The 24335-nt window shown below is 43.6% G+C and overlaps 1 protein-coding gene and 1 pseudogene across 1 annotated transcript; one reads left to right on the plus strand and one right to left on the minus strand.

Moving 5' to 3' along the window:
* Positions 1-659: 659 nt before the first annotated feature.
* RNF182 (ring finger protein 182) lies at positions 660-2031 on the minus strand. The gene has a single exon (XM_049654934.1). The coding sequence runs from the start codon at positions 1849-1851 to the stop codon at positions 1108-1110; it is 744 nt and encodes a 247-aa protein (XP_049510891.1). The 5' UTR covers positions 1852-2031; the 3' UTR covers positions 660-1107.
* A 14532-nt stretch (positions 2032-16563) lies between these two features.
* Positions 16564-19491, plus strand: LOC125939479 (rRNA-processing protein FCF1 homolog; annotated as a pseudogene).
* Positions 19492-24335: the final 4844 nt, after the last annotated feature.

Genomic DNA, 24335 nt, shown 5'->3' on the forward strand with positions numbered 1-24335 from the left:
GCACCTCAGACCGTGAGCTAGAACATCTCCACAATTGTTTCTGGGCTTCCACGGCCACAATTCATTCACCCCAAACCGTTAGAGGAGTAAGTTCCAGAAGTTCACCGTGGAATTTGAAATACAGTGGGGGGGGGGGGGGGAACAAAGCCTCATGAGTGTCTAACAACTCATTCCAGGGGAACCTCATTCTGGGTAAGGGGTGGGGCTCGTTGAACAAGGTGGCTGACAAGACAAAACTCAACGAAAACGTTTTAGGGAGAGACGCCACGGAAGGTTTCCACGAACAATAACCGGGCTGTGAGAATTTCAGAGAAGACTGAGGCGAGAGGAAAATAAATACGGAGGGAAGGGTGTATCTCAAAGACAAGGGGCCATGTTCTGTCATGAAGGGCGCTGTGATGCAAAGTCCACGGTGGGTTTAATTTCTCTTCAGTGATGTGGCAAAACAGGTATTTAATTGAAACCGCACAAGGGCACGAGGCCGATTCGCTCTTGGCAAAGGGGCTTGTGCGCAGGGAACAAGCCCCTCGCTGGGGCAGCAGACCACAGACAGTGGCCTCAACTTCGAGAGAAAACACCTGAAGATTCCAGGGAACGTCAACAACCAGGTGTGGGAGGGGAGGCGGGGGGGGGGGGGGGCGCAGGGGGAGTCACACTTTTTAAGCGGCCGTGTCTCAGAACAGCTTTCCTCTCGTGTCTACCCTCCACCACAGATTCTCGAGGATTACGAGAGAAATCGTTCATCCCTAGCCGTCTGCAAAGACCTTACTACAGCCTGACCCCTCGCCCCTGGGGCCTGTCTAGCAGGGCTGGGGGAGATCTTGGCCATTTCTGGGGGAAGACTCCCCGAAAGAGCTCTAGGAAGGCTTACCTCCTACATTTCTGCGTCTTTGCCCACCCCTAAGTAGAAATGAACGTCTTTATGTCCAGCACACAGGAAAACCGACAGAGTCCAGGTTTCGGTGGAAAAAGAGAGCACAAACATTTGGCCAACGGCTTCGTTAAGGTCACGGACGCTCCTCGCAGAGAAATACAAAATAAACAAATGATGGGTGACCTAACTTCAAAGGTGGCAACGGGTGTCAAATTTCCTAGTTTGCGCATCGGTTAAGAAGAAGGGGCCACGCAGTCTAGAAACTCGTGACAAACGCACTGGCAGAAACCGTACACCATGAGGATGACAAGGCTCGAAGGGACGAGGCTGACAAAGACGACCCCGAGGGTGACCTTCTTAGACACGAGTAAGTAGATCCCTAGGGGTAAGGAGCTGAAGTACAGCAAACCCAGCAGCCAAACCAGCACCCGGATGGACGTCTGAAACAGCAGGGATGTACAGTTCCACACGGTCCAGTTGTGGGACACGGTGGTGACAGAGTCGAAACTTGCAGGCCGGTAGAACTCGACCACAGGAGTGGAGCTCAGAGACGGGGAGCTCTCTCTCTGCACCTCCATGATGGTTATGACCAGGCAGTTGGAGGAAGCGTGAGAAGGGCTGACGAGAGACGCCAGCCTCTTGGGGGTCAGCAGCAGCTCGGTAGGGTTTTCCGGCAGGCACTTCTTGCCTTTGCCTCCGCAAGTCAAGTTTACCAGGATGTTGTTGTCATCCGGCAGGCTGCTGACTTCATCATCCGGCAGACAGGTCTCAAACCTGCAGAAAGGGCAGACGATGACGCCTTGTGGGGAGTCCCCGAAGTCTATGATCTTGTAGAGGCATTTGGCACAGACCCTGTGACAGCACTCCAGCACTTTGGGTTTCCTCTGCTTCAGGTTGTACCGATTGTAACAGATCTTACACTCGAGCTCGTCGGAGACCTGAGAGTCTGCCCCATCTTCCAGCGGCTGACTGGCCATCCTGAATGGTGTGGACACGGTCTTTGGCCAGAAGTGTCTCTCTGAAGGATGACTTTGATTAAGGTGTCCCTCTGAATATCACATCATCCGAATCAGGCAGTGGGGCCAAAGGGCAGGAAAAGGAGGGACAGAAATCAGAAATCGTCCAGGCATTTTGAGCTTCTACATTCACTCTGTCTCAAACACATATTTAAAAAGGCCACATGCAGGGTCTGCAAAGGAAAAAAAGAGATTCTAATATAGTGAAGAGTTCACTGAAAAGGGCTTTCTGGAATTTTCTGCGCTCCGGTGGCTGAGAAGCCATAGATTTAAAGGTTAGAGCCCCTTCACCTCCTCACATTTCTGCGCCAGGACAGGAAAGTGTTGTCTCCATGCTTAGCTTTCTCAGTCCACAGATACGGTAGGAAAGAAGGAATCCAGATTCCTACTGGTCTAAGTACATTCTAGAGCATCGTGATTTTGACTAGATACAGAGATTCTCTCTCTGAAACTCGTAACATTTCTGGGCCCTTTGAAAACAGAACGGGACATGTATCAGAAACAGATACATTTGCAATCAAATTCCATTCAGTACAGACTGATTGATTCAGATCATCAATAGTGTAAATGCCAGTCTTCTAAATACCCTCAGCAGTGCTTAGGAATACACACAAAAGAAGGAAAGCCTTAAGGATAAATTCACTCCGGGAAGAATGGGGCAGATGACACGTGACACAAGCATTACAACCAGGCCAAGTCTAACTCTCAAAAAAGAGAAGTAAACACAAGGGCAGCTGGGTGGCTCAGTGGGTACGCATCTGACTCTTGATTTCAGCCCAGGTCATGATCCCACGGTTCTTGAGTTTGAGACCCACGTCGGGCTCTACGCTGACAGCACAGAGCCTGCTTGGGATTCTCTCTCTCCCTCTCTCTCTGCCCCTCCCCCACTCACACTCCTGCTCTATCGCTAGAAAAATAAGCAAACATTTAAAAGAGAAGTAAACAATACACGCACAGTTGCATCTCTAAGCGAGAAGAATCGTGCATGCATGGCTATGGGGACGAAGTCCTCAAAGTTCCCCTACTCGCCCAGTTTATTTCACGTAAACTCTGTCTCTGCAGTGAACAGAAAGCATAATAGAGTCAACAGTGCCTAACGTCGGCCCTCGGGTGCTGTTACTGGCTTTGGACAGAAGGCTGAGGCTTGATTTCGTGCGCCCAGTCAGTCCTCAATTATTAGCAGTCACAAAGGGGGCTGAAGTCTGGGCCGTCTCCACATCACCAGTATTTGGCTTTGACGTGTATGACTGTTTTGGTAAGAGATTGATCTTATGTTTTGCTGGGGAAAATATCGAAATGTACTTGAATTTCTGAGCACACTTCCAAGCCCAGTGGCGGAAGGCTGCCGGAGCAGCTCTAGAAAGCCCAGCACAACTCTTCGAGGATTAACTTCGCTGTGGGTCATCCCGCTTAACAGAGAAGAGGCAGCGGGTGCCTCGACTTGAAATATTTGGAATTATGAACAGCTGGCTTGTGAATATATATTATCTTCCTTTTTATGACTTCAGCTAATTTGTTAATTGATATCATATAATACAAAAAGGCATAATGGATGGCAGTTACGAGACATAATGTTGGGAAAAGGAAGTCACTCCATAAACAGAATCTCTAGTATGACCCAAAACACGGAGGCAGGGTTTTTTTTGTTTTTTGGGGTTTTTTTTAGTTTTTAGTTTTTACATTTATTTATCTTTGAGGGAAAGAGAGAGAGAGAGAGAGAGAGAGAGAGAGAGAGAGCGCGCACAAGTGGGGGAGGGGCAGAGAGAGACAGAGACCCAGAATCCGAAGCAGGCTCCAGGCTCCGAGCTGTCAGCACAGAGCCCAATGTGAGGCTTGAACTCACAAACCATGAGAGCATGACCTGAGCCGAAGTTGGGGGCTTAACCCACTGAGCCACCCAGGTGCCCTGGGTTTTTTTTTTTTAATAGAGTTTATTGTATACGAATGCATGTATTTCAAAACTGCCATCATAAGCCAATTTCTGTATATCTACTCTTACACACAAAAAAAGGATATACAGACACACACATCCTCTCTTCTGTGCCCTTTCTTTCCATGTGCCCTCAATGTTTTCTTCATTCCTGGTCCTGAAGCATGTGCCCATGTGATCACGAAATGGGACTGTATCTTGCCCACAATTCTACAAAGCTGGGTTCTTGGGTCTCCTGTGGGATGGACATCTATCTCCAGGAGGGGAGCCAAGGGCCACGAAGATGTTCTATCCCTGTCACTATACCCAGTCCTTGCCACCTTCACAGAATGGGGCCCGGCACCAGGCAGTTCCGCTTCCTGGACAGCTCCCCCTTGTCAGGCGTCCCCTGTGGCCACGCACAGACCAAAGGCCCATCCCAAAGGAGTATGTTCTGTTTTCTGTGCAGCGGTCCTCCCACTCAGCCTTAATGCCTTCCAAAACCCAGGCGGGCTAAAACTAGTAATAGGGGTAGAATTCGCAGCAGTGACTGCCTCCATCGCCATCGAAAGGACCGATGTGTGTGAAGGTGTGTGAAAAAGTAAAAGACAAAATGTAAACATATACGCCGAGACATCTGGAAAAGAGCAAGTGAAATATTCAGTGAGGATAAGTTAGCAAAATCAGAGAAAGCTAGACTGTGCATCTAGTAACATCAGCAAGAAGCTTACATGGATGTGAAAATTCAGCATTTGATGAGCAGCTCGTCCCATTAATACTTTCTGTATCACGCTTTGAAACAAAGCTTTCCTTTTGTCACAGAAAACCACTCTATCGGACCTTCGAAGGTGGTGACACGGTGTTATGTGATAATGTTCCTCTTTATAAAACTTCACATCGGGGGCTTCTTGTAACATGCAAAGAAAATACCAGATGTTCAAATATCCAATCAAAGAGACCTCTACTTCAGTCCTAAGGCCAACCATAGCAAACCCGCTCCCACCAGCAGAAATACTTTAAGTCCTGCCTCTGAGAGAGGCCCCCCCACTGGGCAGGGCTGGCTGACAGCCTTGAGTTGCATCCCTGGAAATGCGGCCAGGACAAGGGTTTCTTCCTGGGATGCCATAAAGCAGCATGGCGATCGTTCCTCTCGGGAAGGCAGGGTACCACCTGCTGGAGTTCTTAAGAGTAAATACTTCATCTGTCTCCTTGTGACTCGAGGGTCTCTCAAAGGACTCGACTAATAACCGAAAATCTGTAACTTCATTGGGCTGCCACGAGTCAGAGTTATTTGGTTCTCCAAAAGCTATGCGTTCACCCCTGACAAGAGCTGCGGGCAACAGTCACGATGCGGAGTGAAGGAAGTCAGACCCAAAAGAGCACATACCGCAGGGTTCCATTTTTAGAAAGCTCAAAACACACACACACACACACACACACACACACACACACACACACACAGTCAAAACTAAGCTGTGCAGATGCAAGTTTAGGTGGTAAAGCTAAGACAGAAAGCCAAGAATTGATTAACGTCCAAGTCAGGATCTCGGATGCCTTTGAAGGGGTGGAGAAGCGGGGTCAGAGGGCACCGGCTGATAGGCTGATGGTCCTCTGGGTTCTCAGGAGTGCTCACTTGGTGACATGCCATCGGGCAATACGTTGTTTCTGTACTGGTGTTATCTTTCACGGTAAAAAGTAAGAAGTAAGAAGGGGAGAGGGGAGGGGAGAGGGCGGGGAGGGGTAGGAAGGGGAAGGGAGGGGAGGGAAGGGAAAGGAAATACCTACATATTTTTGGTATTTTTAATAGCCTGGATTTTTCTGTCAGTAGGTATTTCAGATCAACTTATCTTTCCCTCTATGATCTGTAATTCCATTTCTTTTCTTTTTTTTTTTCTTCCACAAAATTGAAATGTCACTTATTTATCACCTAAACATCCAGGCACTACTGTTAAGTCAATATTGAAATGAACGGAATCTTTAAGACACGCCGGTCTGGCGCGTTCCTTGAGGAGAACTACTGCTGAAAGTCTGTCTCAGCAGGCACAGGGGAGAGAGTCTGGCATGCTAAAACTGCCTCAAAAATAAATACACATAATTATGCAAGATGACAGATGTGTTACACCAATGTTATCGTGGTAAACATTTTGCAATATGTACACGTATCACATCACGGTTACACCTTAAATTTACACCATGGTGTATGTCAACTGCATTTCAATAAAGCTGGGAAAAGGTTTTCTTTATTTTTCCTGGAAAAATACATATTTAAATATATGAAGGTGATATTCCTTATCAACCACTTAATAGTCTTTAATCCTTTTATAAGTCATCTGGGGTAAGACCATCCACGTAAATAATTACCTACTGTGAATCTTGGTGCTATCAGACCAACGTTTAATTGCACTGCCCTAAATGTACGGTACTTATTGTTTGACTCAAACCCACTTCCTCCACTGCTCAATTCTTTTGATCTTAAAGATGCAAATTTTGCTTCTACTTGAGGCAAAGCCTCCAGCAGACATCTGTGGTTTCCGTCTACCTGGGATCTTCTGGTTTTCTCCTTTACACAGACCTGCACCCCCTTCTGCCACTGCCACCGCTTCTGCGGGGACGTGCTCCCCGCACACTCAAACCATGTGACTTGTGTTTCTACCGTCCACTGCCCGCGCTGCCTCCCTTCTCTCCAGAGGTGTGGCTTTGTGACCCGGAAGGCCGAGGGAGGGCGCACAGACCAGAAAAAGATGTTTCAAGGAACTGTCCTGCCCTCCAGAGGGAGAAAAAGGGAGAAAAAGCCAAAGCCAAAACCAAAAGGAGAAATACAAGACAGCAGAAGGTGGAGATACAGACAGAGGCAAAAGGCAGACACCTGACACCAGGTGAACCGGACCTGGGTGGAGGCTCCTGTGAGCCAATGAATTCCCTTCTTTGCTTCTGCTGGTGTTTTGATTGGATTTCTGCTACTTACAACTCCAAGAGCCCTGGACACAATTACCATGCTGTATTTGATTTGAGAATGTATTATGTTTTTAGATCTAGGTTCCTCCTTGCTAGGGCAGAAATTATAAATGATTTGTAAAACTGGATACATGTACTTTTAAAATTTCACTTGTGTGCGCGAGCACACATGCACATATACATACAAATTTAAATTTACTAAACACGCAAAGGTCGTCATAAATATCATTGTTTATTAGTCGCGTGTGTGTGCGTGTCCGCACGCATGAGTGTGTGTGTTCTTGTGTATCTGGCTCATTTCTCCTCTTCACTCCCTCCATCCACATCAGCGTCAATGCGACCTTCTTCCCCCCCCCCCCCCCCCCCGGTCACACATATTAACTAGCTGGTATGTTTCTTCCGTATATAGTTCCATGTACATGTATTTATCCAGTACATATCATTATAATGGCACACACAAGCACCGTGTTTTCCATTGTCTTGACTATTTAATACCCACTTGTCCGCATCTTGCTTTTCCCATTCAATAACGGTTCATGAAAAGCTCTCAAGTCAACTGATGAAAACTTCCTTTTTTCATGCGTGCGTATTTCATTCATCATTTGGATACACCGTAATACAGCCAACCACCTCTCTCCTGGTAGACGTTCATCCATCTCCATTCTACCCCAACACATACATTTCGGCAGAACACAACCTCTTGATACGCATCCTTACGTCCGGGTGTTTTTATTTCTTTGAAAGAAAAGGAGTGGAGTTCCTGAGTCAAACAGCTGTTACCCCTAACAGATATGGCCAGCCTGCTCTCCAACAGGAGTGTAACACGTACGTCAACCAGTGTTAACAAATGTACTTTGGGGGCGCCTGGGTGGCTCGGTCGGTTAAGCGGCCGACTTCGGCTCAGGTCACGATCTCGCAGTCCGTGAGTTCGAGCCCCGCGTCGGGCTCTGTGCTGACAGCTCAGAGCCCGGAGCCTGTTTCGGATTCTGTGTCTCCCTCTCTCTCTCTGACCCTCCCCCGTTCATGCTCTGTCTCTCTCTGTCTCAAAAATAAATAAACATTAAAAAAAAAAAAATTAAAAAAAAATAAATAAATAAAATAAATGTACTTTGTCCCTCACCAGCGATAGATGCTATTGGACTTCAAATGTTTGCCCGTCTGAGCGGTGACACATCATGATTTGGGTCTGAGTGCCTTCTCACCTGTTGGCTTTCTGTGTCCGCTCCTCTCTGAACTACACCTTCTCATTTTTTGCTTATTTTTCTATTGGATTGTTGGGCCTTTCTTGTCCATTTGTAAACATTCCTTGTCATGAGACACATGAAACTCTGTCCTCTGTATTGCAAACGCTTCCTCAAATTTTACTATGTATTGGCTTTGCTTCATATGTTTTGAAATGCAAAATATTTGACTCTTCGGACAATCACGTGTTCATCCTCTCTCTTGTAGCTTCTAGGTCTCCGATCTTAATGCTGCTCCTAATATTATACATGTGGCTATTTTCCTACAAAGTTTGTCTCGCTTTATTTTTAACTTGTTTTCAGTTTTATACACGGTATAAGATACAGTCCTAATTTTATTTTCTTCCAAATTTGGACATTTATATTTGGCAAGGAAATAACCTATCTCTTCTAGTTTTTCAAGTTCGTTGCCATAGCGTTGAATACCGTTCTCTTTGCTATCTTCTTTGATTCGTTCCTGCCTCTCTGATTACGTCTTTGCTCTCATTTCTGGTCTTGTACAATTTTTACTGTTTATTTCCTAATCAAACACATGAATCTTTGTATCTATTTTGCTGTTTCAAAGAACTATAAAATGCATTTGTCCTTTACGTTATTTTTTGTTTTATGAGCTTCAGCTTTCATCTTTATTATTCCCTCTTTCTAACTTGTTAGTTTGTTTTGTCATTCTTTTTTCTCACTTTATAATAAGGGTACAATTTGTCTTTATTCTCAAGTAATGAAAACATCTAAAGGCTGTAAAATTCCCACTAGCTACAGCTTTCACTCTATCCCAAGCCTTTTGGAATAAATTGTGCTCCTTTGACAGATATCTAGGTATCTTCTAAATTGACTTTTGTTTTCTCCTTTGATGCTAAGGTTTTAAAGAATGTTTTTAAATTTCCAAACAGTAAAGGGTCTTTTTACTACCTTCCATCATTTATTTCTAATATTACTGTGTTATGATCAGAGAACAAGATCTATAAAAATCCCTTGCCTTTGAATTTGCTAAGGTCTTCTTTGTGGTCAAGTATATGATCAAGTTTTGCATCTGATTCAGAAACGAATATTCTGTGTTAAGGGATGTGAGGTGTCCCATGCCCATCAAATCCAACTTTTTTATTTGTTCAATTTCTCCTTCTTAGGGTTCTATACAAGGTTAACACAGGTTGAGACAAGCAAGAGATGTTTATGCAATTTCTCACCATAACTATATTTGCATTTGTAATAATTTTGCTTTACAGATTTAGTGGCTATGTTATTCTATACATACAGGTTTATTTACCTCCCTCATCAACTGTGCCTTTTAAAAATTATTATGTAATGTCTTGGCTTATCTTATTTACGCCTTTCCCTTAAATACTACCTGTCTAAACCTCATATTGCTAGTTTCTGACTGTCCGTATTTGCATGGGATCTTCGTCCATCCTTTTATTTTTCACCTTCTCTCACTTTGTCTCAAGTGTTTTTTTTATAAACACCAGATTACTGCATTTTGCGTATTAACTCAGTCTGACAGTATCAAACGTTTAATGGGGAAATTTTAGTTCATTTTCATTGAATGTCAAGACTGCTATCTTCCAATTTATTCTTTCCTTCCCACTTGAGTTAACTGATTAATGTAGAAAAATTTCCTCTGCTAGTATCTCTCCTCACCTTGAGGTGTTTCTGTTGAACTTCTCATGTGGATACTTTTTGTTTGATACTGTTTCTGGAGTATTTTTGTCAGAAAACGGGTCATGGCATCTCTGCGTTCCTACAGAGCAGCAAATTTTCTTTTACTCTGACAGGGAAATGGCAGCTTGGGTATGTATGTGGCTTTTAGGCTGCTGGCTTTTTGTCTCTGGAAGTTACTCCACTGTCTCTAGCACTCTCTGTCATACATGAGAAATCTGGGGCTAGTCTGATACTTCTTCATGGTAGTTCATTTGTTTTCTCTGTCTGGAAGCTTCTAAGATTTTGCTTTTTATTCTCAAGAGTTCAAGCACTTTCCCAATATATACAGAGATGTGTTTTTTCATAAATCTTGCCTGGAACTTGATGAGCCATTTGAATTTATAGACTCCAGGGGCACCTGGGTGACTCAGTCAGTTAAGCGTCCCACTTTGGCTCAGGCAGGTCATGGTCTCGCAGTTGGTGAGTTCAAACCTCGCATTGGGCTCTGTGCTGACAGCTCAGAGCCTGGAGCCAGCTTCAGATTCTGTGTCTCCCTCTCTCTCTGCCCCCCGCCCAATCACGCTGTCTCTCAAAAATAAACATTACAATTTTTTTTTTTAATTTATAGACTCCAGTCTTGATATTAAAGCTCAGAAAAATCGTTTCTTATATTTATGTCATTATGGCCTTTCCTCCATCCGTTCCTTTGCCTCCTTCTGCCTTTCCTGTTACTCACACATTGCATTTCCTGGATCTATTTTCTCTTGTGATTTCCGTCCTTTATATTTCTGTTCTGTGCTCTCGGGTTCTTCTGCCTGACTGGCCAGGGTGCTAATTCAAGCCTCATGAATAATCGTCGCCTCCTTTAATTCATTTGCTGAAATGTTTGATTGGAAATTCACGCATTTCATCTCTAGGAAGCCTTTTCGTGCTGCATTTAAATCTCCTTATACGCTCTTAACTACGTTTTGTCAGGTTGTCATCCGTCTCCAGCCGCTGCTCTATCGCATTAACCGTGTGTTCTATCTGTTCTCACGGACTGTCTTCTCGCTGGCTGTGGTGCCATTATTTCTCTTTGTTGTATTGCTGGGGTTCAGGTCGGATTGTTGGAGGACCCATGTGGCTGCACTTGCATCAGCAGTGGGAGCACAGTGGCCTCTGTTCCTGTAGAGCGACTCCTGGAGCAGTGCGACAGCAGGCAGGCACCAGGGCCCTGCCGAGGCACCAAGGGGGAGGGCTTTATGTTCTAGAGTCTCCTCACTCTCTCCCAGCCTCCGAAACAGGGAGGACTCAGCCCAAGGGTTCGTCTTCTCCTTGGTCTTTTGTGGGACACGTACCCACACAGTCACGCGCACACAGTGGGGCGAGGGAGGTTTTCAATTTTCCTCCCAAGACTCCCTCAACCTTTGTAGATCAGGCTCTATATAGTATCCGATGCATTCTGATCCTCCCCCAGGACTTATCAGATGCCCATCTTTATTGCCAGCCCCATCCAGCCCAGGAAGTAAGCCCCCACCCGCTCCCTCTCACCCTCAACTTCCACAGAGCTCAGGACTTCCCTGCACTGCGGGTTCTGTTGGCTGCAGGGGTTGGTCTGGGCCAGGAGAGGCAGAGTAGAATGGAGAATGGCAGGATAGTGAACCACTTTACCTTGCCATCTTCCCAGAATCCTCACCAACTATAAGTCCTAGGTTTATTTTTCAAATGTGTATCCAGATCAAAAACATGAGAATTTGTGATAAAAGTTTAATATGGGGGGGGGGGGAGGCCTGGGAGTCCTCATCATGTTCAGTGACTGTTATGTAAAGACACATGTCAAACTGATATACATCTCTAAGTTCATAAAGATTTTTGAAATTCACTTTTTAAAAAGGATTCTCCTTCCCGAATATTCTTTTGTGTTATTCCTTCTATAGCAAACTGTCTTACCCCAAGAATACATAAACTTGCCACCCACAAGTATCAGAATCCTCTTACTTTTTCCTTGGCTGCCTTGCTACCGCTCAAGTCCTGGTTTCTATTTCAGAAGCTGTATTAACACATATCAGTTATATCAAAAAACCACTAGATCAGAATTCTTCAGGGGCGCCTCAGTGGCTTAGTCGGTTAAACATCCGACTTCAGCTCAAGTCATGATCTCGCAGTTGGTGGGTTCGAGCCCCACATGGGGCTCTGTGCTGACCGCTCAGAGCCTGGAGCCTGCTTCTGATTCTGTGTCTCCCTCTCTCTCTGCCCCTCCCCCAATCACGCTCTGTCTCTCTCTCAAAAATAAGTAAACATCAAAAAAATTTAAAAAAAGAATTCTTCATATCATATTTTTATATTTCAAAAATATTCATGTATACTTTCAAAAACTTAGACTGTTCATGGTCTTTCCTGTTTGGATCTTAGGCTATCTTGGGGCTTCTCCCCCAGCTTTTCATGATATAATTCTTCTATTTCAATTTTAAATTTACTAGTAGACCATTTTACCTAACTATCCTTTGCCCTTCCCCCATGATGTGTAGTAGATTGTTTGCATGCAAATGGAGTTGTAATAATTCTCCACAGCCCTTTGCAATGTGACTTTCCATTGACCCATCAACAGGTGGAGGAAGCTGCTTCCCCATCCCTGAAATCGAGGCTGACCTTGTGACTTACTTTGAATAGCAAAGTGAAGTGACTTCCTAAGAGTTCTGACCCTTGACCTCAGGGTGCTTTGCAACTTCTGTTGGCCTCTTAGGACCCTGGGACAGCCATGTGGAGAAGCCCAGGCTACTCTCCCTGAAGACGAGAAGCCCAGACAAAAGCCAGTATCAACATCCACACCAACACCAGTCATGCGAGTGAGACCATCATGGCGCAACCAGCCTCTGCTGAACCACCAGTGATTATATCCATTGAATGAGTGACCCTAAGAGAGACCAGCCAAAGAATCATCCCTACAGAACCCAGTAGAAAATGCTGAGCCACAGAATCATGGGCAAATAAAATGGCTATTATTTTAAACCACCATGTGTTCAAGTGGTTTGCTTTACAACAATAGATAACCAGCCTACCATGCTAAACTATCCCTTTCTGACAAAATCCAAAGCTAATCTCTGTCCAAAGAAATTATCTTCCTCATTTATCAACGGCCGCCATTCCTGCCTAGAAGATTTAGACATTCTTACGTACTCCGAAGCTGCCTGACCCTGTAGTTCTTGCAATTTTTGTGTGAGAAAATTCTTGGTCAAAATCCAGTTGTTGTATTTTTGCTATATATAAACCTTTATGATCTTTATCATAACTTTCTGTTAAGTATAAGCCTCTAAGAAGCTCAAAACTTTTAGAAATACTGCATAATCCTCCTAACAGTGAAAGGCAATTATAATTCCCTTTTAACAGATGTGTAAATGCCCATAGAAGGTAAGCATTTTTTCCAAGATGCCATAAGTTAGGACAAACGGAGCTCAGAAACAAACTGTCGCTGTGATCCTATTTTCTGCCTATCCGGGGCTCTGGCCTGTGTATTGCTCTACCGTCCACGCAAGTTGATTTTCTATGCCTTGGGGTGACTTTAGGTTCTTCCAAGTGATTCTCACACAGGTTTCATTTAGCCTGAATCATGCTCCCAGAGTCCATCAACCATTTTAATTTGGCATCAACGGAACAGGTTCTATTTTTCCCCTTATTTCAGAGTAACAGCTGCCAAGTTCCAACTCTCGTTTCCTGGATCCTCCTCCCATCCTGGAAAATAAACATGACTAGCATCGCTTTCTACATGATGAGTCGAGAGATCTTGAAGGGCTCTCTAACAACAACAACGACGACGACACAAAACTGATACAAACTAAGGGACTGTCATTTCCGTGATCTATGGTTTCTGTCTTGAGAGCCAGTGCTAACAATTTGCTTCTTTCAATTCCTTTTTTTTTTTTTTTTTTTTTTTTTTGCAAAAGGAGCCTCACTCCTACATGGTCACTTCGTGGGCATCAGTTTTTATGACAGCCTAAATTCTCTGACCAATGATTTGGGAAACATTAGCAATATTTGAACTTTCATATTACAGCATGACCGCCTCAGAGTTCAGGTTTCTGCTATTATGCCTTTTCGTTAAAAGCAATCTTTCTTGCTATTATAAACGGCTGTCACTTAGAAAACCCTAAAAGAATTGCCTTGACAGATGCCAAGCACTCATTCCTAACAGATCAGCAGCTGACTCTCAATGAATTTAATCTGCAACACCCATAATCCTTAATGGCTGCCTGACAGCACACACACCATTCCAGAAACTTCCCTCAAAGATTAAAACTCTTGCCCCTCCTCCAGGACCAAGCAATTTAATTTGATAGGGAACCATAATCTATTAGAATACAGCCAAGTTAATGATCTAGAATTCTAGGCTATTGATTTTGGACAAGAAGCCGCTATTTACACATGCGGAGGAGAGATTTATGATGCATTCTTTGCTAGGGTTTTAATCCAAATGAACGTCCAGCAACAAAGGAGAAAAACTAGGTACTCCTCGCCCTATGCATAGTGACCCACATCGGCAACCTCACGGCCCTGGATGTACAGCCGGGAACATGACCGTCACTTCTGGCAGTCTGAGATGGAAACACATAGGGATCTGGAATCAGGAGACCTAGATTTGCAGGCTAGCTCTGATAGTGACTGGTTACGGGATCTTGGGCTAAAAGATAATGAACCCTGCCTCACGAGGCAGTGATTCCATGAAATCACATAGGCATAAACATTTTTGCATAAATAAGCACCATATGGATGTACTGGAAATCTAGAAGTAACATAGCCATTGATATTTTTAAAGTACTCAGGGGCGCCTGGGTGGCTCAGTCGTGAAGCCTCTGACTTCTGCCCAGGTCATGACCTCACAGTTGGTGAGTTCGAGTCCCACATCGGGTGAGCGTGAGCCCCACTTCGTGTAAAAACATGAGCCCCAGGTGAGCCCTCCTTCTCACTCTCCCTTCTCTCCCCGCCCCCCGCCCCACTCCGCCTCTTTACCCCTTGTGGGATATTCTCTCTCTCTCTCTCCCCCCCTCGCTCACTTGGGCCTTCTCTAAAAAAAAATAAAGTCCTTCAGCGTTCCAATCTGGTATTAACAGAAGACTCGGCATTGAATACAGTACCGAAAGGTACACAGGTTTTCTGTCTATAGATAGAACCCGCTGCAAGTAAACTATACGCTACTAATTCTGCAATATCATACTAAGCTCCACTACCTGACGAGTTGCAAGAGATCTTTTATTATTTTTTCCTTAATCTATCTACAGGGGGTATTAACAGATCATGTAGAAGTCTTACAAGTTTCGATTGGTTGATTTGTACCTTCCTCTTCACTTGGAAGAGGCAGAGATAAGATTGAAGAAAATCAAGGGTTAACAGGGATACAGGCTGCACATGACATTATTAAAAGTGACTGACTCTTTCCCCATTAAACAAATCTCTTTGCTATTAATTCCTTCCTCCATCATTTCCCTTGGCCAAGGCTTACTAAAACTCTCTGACCGTATCAAGAAAGAATAAAATGTCTAAAGACACTAAGGTGCTTTGCACCATTTCTGCAATTTCAATTTCAAACTTCGGTGGAAGGAGCTGAACTATTTTGATGCCAGTTTCACTAAATGAAACGAACATTACACACGCACACATGCAAATATTCCCTCTTTTTCCAAACCAATGTAAGCACCTCTCTTTTGGAACAAAGATGGAATGTATGTACTTGTCCAAAAAGAATGCAGTCATGTTCCTGAAGTCACGCGGAAAATCAAAAACTTCTGATATGTTTTTATCAGTTTGTTAGCAATTGATAGTAACGTTGTCTCAATGGATTTAGAAACTCACTTAAAAGATCAACTGCTGAATTTAATTCTTGACTGACTCATTCATGATACAGCTCTCTTTTGAAACTCTCTTTCATTTAATCATTCAACAACTATTTTCCTCGTATCTATTATGTGTCCGGCTAGATGCTAGATGCCGGGGACGCAAAGACAAACAAGATAAGAGTTCTGAAAGCAGAAGCTGATTATAAAGGTACGTGGATCCTTTTCTGCCTTTATCTGGTTTTACCTCCCGACAGCTTTCTACCCAATGACGACCCCCTTCCTCCTGAAACCCTCTCTTCTCATTGCTTCCGCGATGGAACACTCTTCCGGTTCTCTTCCTGACTGCTCGTTCTCAACGTTCTCCGCCAGCTCTGTTTCGGTCAAATCTCTAAATGCTCGAGCATCCTCGCACTTGGCCTCGAGCCACATGCTCCTTCTCTATTTGCAATCTTTCCCTTGGATTGTCTCATTTACCCCAACAGCTTTAAATACCATCTGACAACTCCCCCAATTTTGTGTCTACAGCTCGTGCCTTTCTTCTCAGCTCCATACCGCCTACTGGACACCACCACCTGTCTCTTATAAATATGGCAAATTAACCTAAGTCTGAGACCGGCCTCAACCCTCCTCTGCAACTCCCACCCAACCAACGTCCCCACTAGAACAACCGGCACCACAGTTTCCTGTTTTTCGGGCCAAAACTAGGAGTCATCTTTGATTCTATGGTGTGTCTCATCCTCACGTCCAGCCCACGGGCAAGTCAAGTCAACTCTGCTTCCAGAGCGAGCCTCCAATCTTTCCACCTTCATCAGATCTTCGACCTCGTCCACGACAAAACTGCCTCCTAGCTGATCTGCCTGCTTCTAAGCTTGCCCCACTGCAAACTATTTTCTTTGCAGAAGCCAAAAGTGCGCTTCTAAAAATACAAATTAGATCATACCTATTGCTTGTTCAATAGTTTTCCATTGCATAGAGATTAAAATCCAAACTCCATACAGCAAAGCACAACAGTGTGGCCCCTGCCTTCCCTCCAGTCCCCCCCCAAACCGCTGTCCACACGGCCTTCCTATCACATAGGCCTTTGTTAAGTTGCGTGGACAGTCCAGGCTCTTTCCTGCTTTAGGCGATGTCCTTGATGTGAGATGTCCTTACCAAGCTCATTCTCTCTTACGGATCTGAGCCTCCAGATAAAGTCTTCAGGGAGCACCTCCCTAATTACCTTCTTCTTAAAATTCTTTTACCATTTGTTTTCTATTATAGCACCTTTTTTTTTTTCAACAAACTTCCATAATCCCAATTTAACTAATTAATTTGTCTGCTCTCAATCTCCACTACTAGAATGTAGTTTCTAAGAATACAAGTGCCATTGATACGTTGTTTCCCACTGTGGCACAAGCACCTATCGTAAGCCAGCACAGAGTAAATACTTGCCAAATAAATAAGTATATTGAATTATCTCCAAGATTCCTCCTCTCTCCATCAATCGGTGTTACCACATCACACGTTGCTAAGTGTGGTGAAGTCAGCACTTTGTCTTGATAAAATTCTTGAACACTGTACATTTTTAATCTGGGTTTTTAAATTATAAATCTAATGTCCTATAATTATCGTAAAGAAATATTGAATCTGATAAGATGAATTTCAAAAAAAAATCTTTAACTCTAAAGTAAATATGTAAAAATATTCATAAATCACAGCATCTAGGAAGCCCTTCATATATGTTGAACAAATGAATGAATTCCTTCATCTTCATTACTGACAATCCCCAATTTTCATACATATTTGTCCACCATTAGCTTCAGGTTTAGGCTCATCAAAGATATGCATTAATAAAATGGATACAATACAATTCCTTTAAGATTGTTTCTCTGTAAATGCCCAGACATCAACCTAAGAAGCTATATGTTGCTTTAAGACCTTTTTTTCATTTTCTCTAAATGTACCCTGATATACTAAGCAAAACTGTCATCACCACTATATCTAGACACAGCTTTCTCAAAATTATTATAGACACAGGAAAAGCTAGAAAGGTGTTATGTTTATAATATTACTCTAAAATAAAAACAAAGTGACAAAAATATTCTTCGTCGCCCCAAAGTGTTTTGTTCACTTCCCAAATTCTAAAGTACATATCATCTCTTCTCCAGCACTAATAAAAACATTTGCAACACCTCCTGAAATGTAGTATATTTACAGCTACCAAAGTCCAACTGTGCTCTGACTCAGCAAAATGAGAACAATCGAATTCATGAAATGCTTTAATAAGGGGCAAAAATGCTTTAATAATGGGCCAAAAAATGGGCAAGGGGAAACGGAAATCAAGTCAGATTTCGTTGCATTTATTTGCCCTGAATGGCTTTTCTCAATAGGCTTTTCGGACTCAACCTTAATGAAGATGTCACTTTGCAACACAGCTACAAAATGTGGCGTTACTGACTGGCACCAACTCAACCACAAAGATCAGGATAAAGCAAAACGCTACAACATTATTTTTGAGGAGATATAAATGATAGTTGTACGGGAAAAGCAGCGCACCGTGAAGAAAGATACTTTTGTATTTATTACATATTAAGGTTAAGCGACTGTGTTGTGTGACAGACCCATTAAACACTCAGACCCTCAAAAGGCAAACCTAGAAGAGTGCTGCTGTCTTTCTTATCAGCCCAGAAAATAACTGGCTCAGGGAAGCTTCTAAGGTATGAAAAAAATTTCTCCCAATTTTATTGTCGAGAGAAAAATAGAGCTCAGATGCTAGTATCCTCAAAGGTGGTCAGAATTAGTCTAGAAAATCTTTGCGGAGGGGCGCCTGAGTGCTCAGTCAGTTAAGTGAGTCTTGATTTCTACTCACGTCACAGTCTCGTGGTTCATGAGATCGAGCCCCGCACTGGGCTCTGTGTTGACAGCATGGAGTCTGCTTGGGATTCTCTCTCTCCCTGCTTCTCTCTCTCTCTCTGTCTCTCTCCCTGTTTCTCTCCCTCTCTCTCAAAATAAATAAGCATTAAAAAAAAAAAAGATGCTGCTTCCTCTTAAAAAAAGAAAAAAGAAAATCTTCATGGAAAGGAGGGAAACGTGTTGTGGGACAACATATATTAAATGGAGAAGTAATGTCATAGAAGCAATGTCATAGAGTCTAAAGCAAAGGATAGCCAGCCGAGATTGGGCCAATGCAGAGACAGGGTGTAGTGGAAAATTAAAATAAACAGTTATTGGGGCGCCTGAGTGACTCAGTCGGTTAAGCGTCTGACTTCGGCTCAGGTCACGATCTCATGGTTCGTGGGTTTGAGCCCCGCCTCTGGCTCTGTACTGACGGCTCAGAGCCTGGAGCCTGCTTCAGATTCTGTGTCTCCCTGTCTCTCTTCCTCTTCCCCCACTCGCGCTCTATCTCTAGCTCTCAAAAATAAATAAACATCGAAAATAATTCTTTTAATAAATAAATAGCTATTAACAACAACAGGGCAGAGTGAAATGGGGAAACAAAAGAAGCAAGAAATACATGACCGTCAAGTGAAGGCCTAGTCTCAGAGATCAGAGACTTGAAGGGAAGAACAGGTTAAAACCTAAAAAGAAAGAAAAGCAAGATCCCAGTGCGCTCAAGGCCACAGAAGTCCCCCAACATCCTTCCTGCTTATTCTTCCAATATAACACACAGCTGGGCCCACCTTACCACATCCTGGCTGATACTAACGTTATCAACTTTTCCATTAAGGCCAAAGTTGACGTAGGATAGTCAATGATGGGCTGTCTGTATGCCAAGTGCATCCCTTGTATAACTGACTTTTTAACGGCCGAAACTGAGAGACAGGGGCACAAGTATTAAGGGGCCCTAAGGACTGCCAAGGATCCAAGGCTGGAAGATGACCGTGCACACACCAAGGAACCTATGCGAATGACCGCTCAGTATAGATGGTAACTAAGCAGTGCCACGCCGTGGCCACAGCTGACCAGGACTTTTAGTGAAGGATGGAAAGATCCCTGGAGTTCCCAACATGCACGTTTCTACTACAGGTACAACACTGAACAGATGCCAGGTGATTATGGAGCCCCTTGGTTCTAATTCTTCAAAAACGAGTTCCTCCGCCTGCCTTTACCAACTTGTTCTGTTGCCAGTTCCCGTAGCAATAGGCTATAACACGAATTATTATTCCACTTACTCATTCACTCTGTTACGAGCTGAGTATGGCTAAATACACTCGACTTTGGGGGCGCCTGGGTGGCTCAGTTGGTAAGCGTCCGACTTCAACTCAGGTCATGATCTTAGTGGTTCGTGACTTTGAGCCCCACGTCAGGCTCTGTGCTGACAGCTCGGAGCCTGGAGCCTGCTTCAGATTCTGTGTGTGTGTGTCTCTCTCTCTCTACCCCTCCCCTGCTCGCACTCTCTCCTGCTCACACACACACACACACACACACACACACACACACTCTCTCTCTCTCTCTCTCAAAAAAAAAAAAAAAAAAAAAATATGGGGCACCTGGGTGGCTCAGTTGGTTAAGTGTCCAACTTCAGCTCAGGTCATGATCTCAGAGTTCGTGACTTCGAGCCCCGCGTCGGGCTCTGTGCTGACAGCTCAGAGCCTGGAGCCTGCTTCAGATTCTGTGTCTCCCTCTCTCTCTGACCCTCCCCAGTCATGCTCTGTCTCTCTGTCTTAAAAATAAATAAAACATTTAAAAAAATATTTAAAAAAATAAAAAAATAAACATTAAAAAAATGCACTCACTTTCTGATGGTTTTTGAAACTGATATTTTGTATCATTTTAAAATTTGTTGTATCTTTTTAAAAATCCGATGATTACTCGCCAAGTAAAATAAAACAAAATAAAGTAAGACAGCTCCTGGGAGACAACTTTCAGAAGGCTTTAAACCCATCTTCAAAATCTTTTCATTGATCAACCAGCAGCCAGGGGCCCCATCAGTGACAGGAATACATTTAAAAGGCACCTCAAGAACACGGTGTACTCTTTCTCTTAGATTTTGTTTTTATTTGTTAGAAAAAAAGTCAAAGTTGAAACATCTTATACTCCACAATAAATATAGAGATAGAAACATCAGAGCTCAGAACAAGACACAGAGTTCTAAAAGTCATCCATCTATGGGGAGTAAATGAAATCATGAGAAGTAAGACTGGCAAACCGTGAGCGTTCCTAGGAAGTCAAAGTAAGGCAGAGAGAGAGAAAATGAGAAATGCTGAGGATGCATCAGCAAGATCTGGAAACATTGTTAATGAGCTGGGGAAAGAGAGGAGAGAAAAAGAATCATAAAGAAGACAGCAAGAAAGACAGGTGATCTGTAAATCCAAGGACAGAAACGAAGAGGGAAGTGTCAAAGCAGCACGCGGGCCAATGAGACAAACACCTAGAGAAGACAGCACGTAACCATAAGCATCTAAGGAAAAGGCGGACTGCACGGGGCTGGGGTGAAAGTTTGGCCGTAACGGAGAGAAAAGATAGACAATGACTTTGAAGAGCTGGAACAGAGAAAAGGAGCGAGAAAGAGCATTATCACAGCCAACTGATCTCAGTGAAATACCGACCATCAATCAGGAGACAGCCTCTTGGGACATACTAAAATTTGAGCTCTTCGAGTATGTCCATTTTCACCCCACTTGGCACTAATGAAAAAAACATATGGGATTGGATCAAATTTCACATCGTAGGCTAACTAAATGATGTTGCATTATGAACTATGAAACGTCAGTTTGGCTCATCAACAGTGACCTAGTCATGATAAAAAAGACGAGCATGGGGGCGCCTGGGTGGCTCGGTCGGTTGAGCGTCCGACTTCAGCTCAGGTCACGATCTCGCACTCCGTGAGTTCGGGCCCCGCGTCAGGCTCTGGGCTGATGGCTCGGAGCCTGGAGCCTGTTTCCGATTCTGCCCCTCCCCCGTTCATGCTCTGTCTCTCTCTGTCTCAAAAATAAATAAACGTTAAAAAAAAAAAAATTAAAAAAAAAAAAAAAAGACGAGCATGTTAACCTAGATAAAAATATGTCAAACTGCAAGAAAGGGTCTAATTTTTGAATTTGAAAAACATCATTCTCCTTACCCAATAGAACTGAAAAGCTGAAGCATCGTGGATTTTACCACCGCAGAAAGAGACCACAGCTGTATTTTCTAAGAACCACAACTGAGGTCCTCGCCTGCACGGACAAAGCTGCGGGCACACACAGGCAGGAGATTTTTCCCACTGCGTTTCTGAAGCGAGTGTGCCTCACCCACTACAATCTCCAGCTGCCTCCCCGAGGCCAGCAGGCAGGTGCAATCCGCACGGGAGACACCCCCTGAGCCCCTTGCCCTGGTGGCCAAAAGGCTGGTGTTCCAGAGCTCCACAGGAATGTAACAAATAGATGCACAGCTCCCGGCAAGGCCACCACCTCCAGGGTGCTACTACTCAGACAACAGAAGGAAACACAACCCCAATCTTCCTGGGGCGAGGGGTGAGGGGGAGCCTATTTAGGTAGCCTGGAGCTTCAGCTTGAGGGACAGGCTTCAGGCCTCCCACACATCTAGAGGCTAAGGAAGGAAGGTCAGAGAACGTAAGCAGGCAGATACCGCCCTCACGCACCTCTCTGGCCCTGCTACGGGTATGGTTGTGGCCCCACAGGACAGTACATACTTGCATACTTTAAACGCTGCTGCCTGAGGGTCTGGCTTCCCACCAGCCTGAAACTAGGTGCTAAATAAGATTCCTCCCCTTGGATCACCGACAGGTCTTGGCACATCCACATCAGTGAGGGCAATTAGGCAGTTTAGACAGTCACGAGGGTTTGAGAGACAAGCAGGAGCTAGGGCAGGCTTGAACAAGAAGGATCACACCTACAGAAAGCAACTGCTTCAAGACTAAGAGAGGCAGGGGCGCCTGGGTGGCTCAGTCGGTTAAGCTTCCAACTTCCGCTCAGGTCTGGATCTCACAGTTCGTGAGTTCAAGCCCCGCGTCGGGCTCTGTGCCGACAGCTCCGAGCCTGGAGCCTGTTTCGGATTCTGTATCTCCCTCTTTCTCTGCCCCTCCCCCACTCACACTCTCTTCCCCTCAAGAATGAATAAACAAACAAACAAACAAACAAACAAAAAGACTGAGAGGGGTAGTTGTTTCACCTAATACGTAGAAACAAACACAGGGAGAGTCAGGCAAAATGAGCAAGTAAGAGAAATATGTTCCAAACTAAAAAACAAGACGAAACCTCAGAAAAAGACCTTCATGCTACAGAGATAAGTAATCTACCTGATAATTCAAAATGATGGTCATAAAGATACTCACTGGACTTGGGAGAAGAATGGATGAACACAATGAGAACTTCAACAAAAAAACATGTGAAAGTATCAAACCGAAGTCACAGAGCTGGAGAATATGCTACCTAAACTGGAGAATACACCAGAGGGGGACAACAGCAGGCTGGGAAAGCAGAAAAGTGCATCAGTGAGCTGGAGGATGAAACAGTGGAACTCACCCAGACAGAGCTAAAGGAGCTCACCGCTACTAAACTAGCCTTACACAAAACATTAAAGGGACTTCATGCTGAGAAGAAAGGACACTGATTAGTAACGAGAAAACATACAAAGGTAAAAATCTCACTGGAAAAGGTACATATATAAGAAAGTATATATATATACATATACATATACATATATATATATATATATATATATATATACATGAAAGTGATAGTAGATCCATCACTAATATAACACTACTATAAAGGTTAAAAGGCAAAAGCAGCAAAATTAGCTAAAACTACAATAATTGGTTAAGGGGTACATAAAATAAAAAGATGTACAAAATGACATCTAAAGCATAAAATGTGGTGGAGAGAGTAAAATGTAGAGTTGGAGGACGTGTTCCGATTTTAGTTGCTATCAACTCAAAACACACTATTCTATACGTGGGAAGTTACATGTGAACTTTATGGTAAGCCACAAAACAAAAAAATAGTAAATACACAAAAGAAAAAGTGAGAAAGAAATCTAAACATAACACTAAAGGAAGTCATCAAACCACAAGGGAAGAAAGAGAAGAAAAAAGGAACAAAGAGGAACTACAAAAACAGGCAGAAAACGATTAACAAAATGGCAACAAGTACATACCTATCAATAGTTACTTTAAATGAAAATGGACTAGGGGCACCTGGGTGGCTCAGTCGGTTAGGCATCCGACTTCGGCTCAGGTCATGATCTCGCGGTGCATGAGTTCGAGCCCCGCGTCAGGCTCTGTGCTGACAGCTCGGAGCCTGGAGCCTGCTTCAGATTCTGTGTCTCCCTCTCTCTCTGACCCTCCCCTGTTCATGCTCTGTCTCTCTCTGTCCCAAAAATAAATAAACATTAAAAAAAAATTTTTTTTAATAAATAAATAAAAATGGACTAAATACTCCAATCAAAAAACAAAGTGGCTAAACGAACAATAAAACTAAATCCATCTATATTCTGCTTGTAGGAGACTCGCTTCAGAAGTAAGGACACATGGAGACTAAAAGTAAAGGCATAAAAAAATATATCCCATGCAAATGGGAATGAAAAGAAACCTGGTATAGCTATACTCATTATCAGACAAAATAAACTTTAAAACAAAGACTGTAATAAAAGACAAAGAAGAGAATTATATAATGATAAAAGGGTCAATCCACCAAGAAGATATAATATTTACAAATATACATGCACCTAATATAGAAGCACCAAAACATATAAAATATACAAAGTAAATATTAACAGGTAATATAGCAATAGTAGGAAATTTTAACACTGTACTTACATCAAAGGTTGGATCATCCAGACAGAAAGTCTATAAGGAAACTATGGCTTCGAATGACACATTAGACCAGATGGACTCAACAGATATATAAAGAAGATTCATCCAAAAGCAGAAGAATACACATTCTTCTCAAGTGCACATGGGATATTCTGCAGGATAGC

The sequence above is a fragment of the Panthera uncia genome (assembly GCF_023721935.1).
Source record: "Panthera uncia isolate 11264 chromosome B2 unlocalized genomic scaffold, Puncia_PCG_1.0 HiC_scaffold_25, whole genome shotgun sequence".
Lineage (NCBI taxonomy): Eukaryota > Metazoa > Chordata > Mammalia > Carnivora > Felidae > Panthera > Panthera uncia.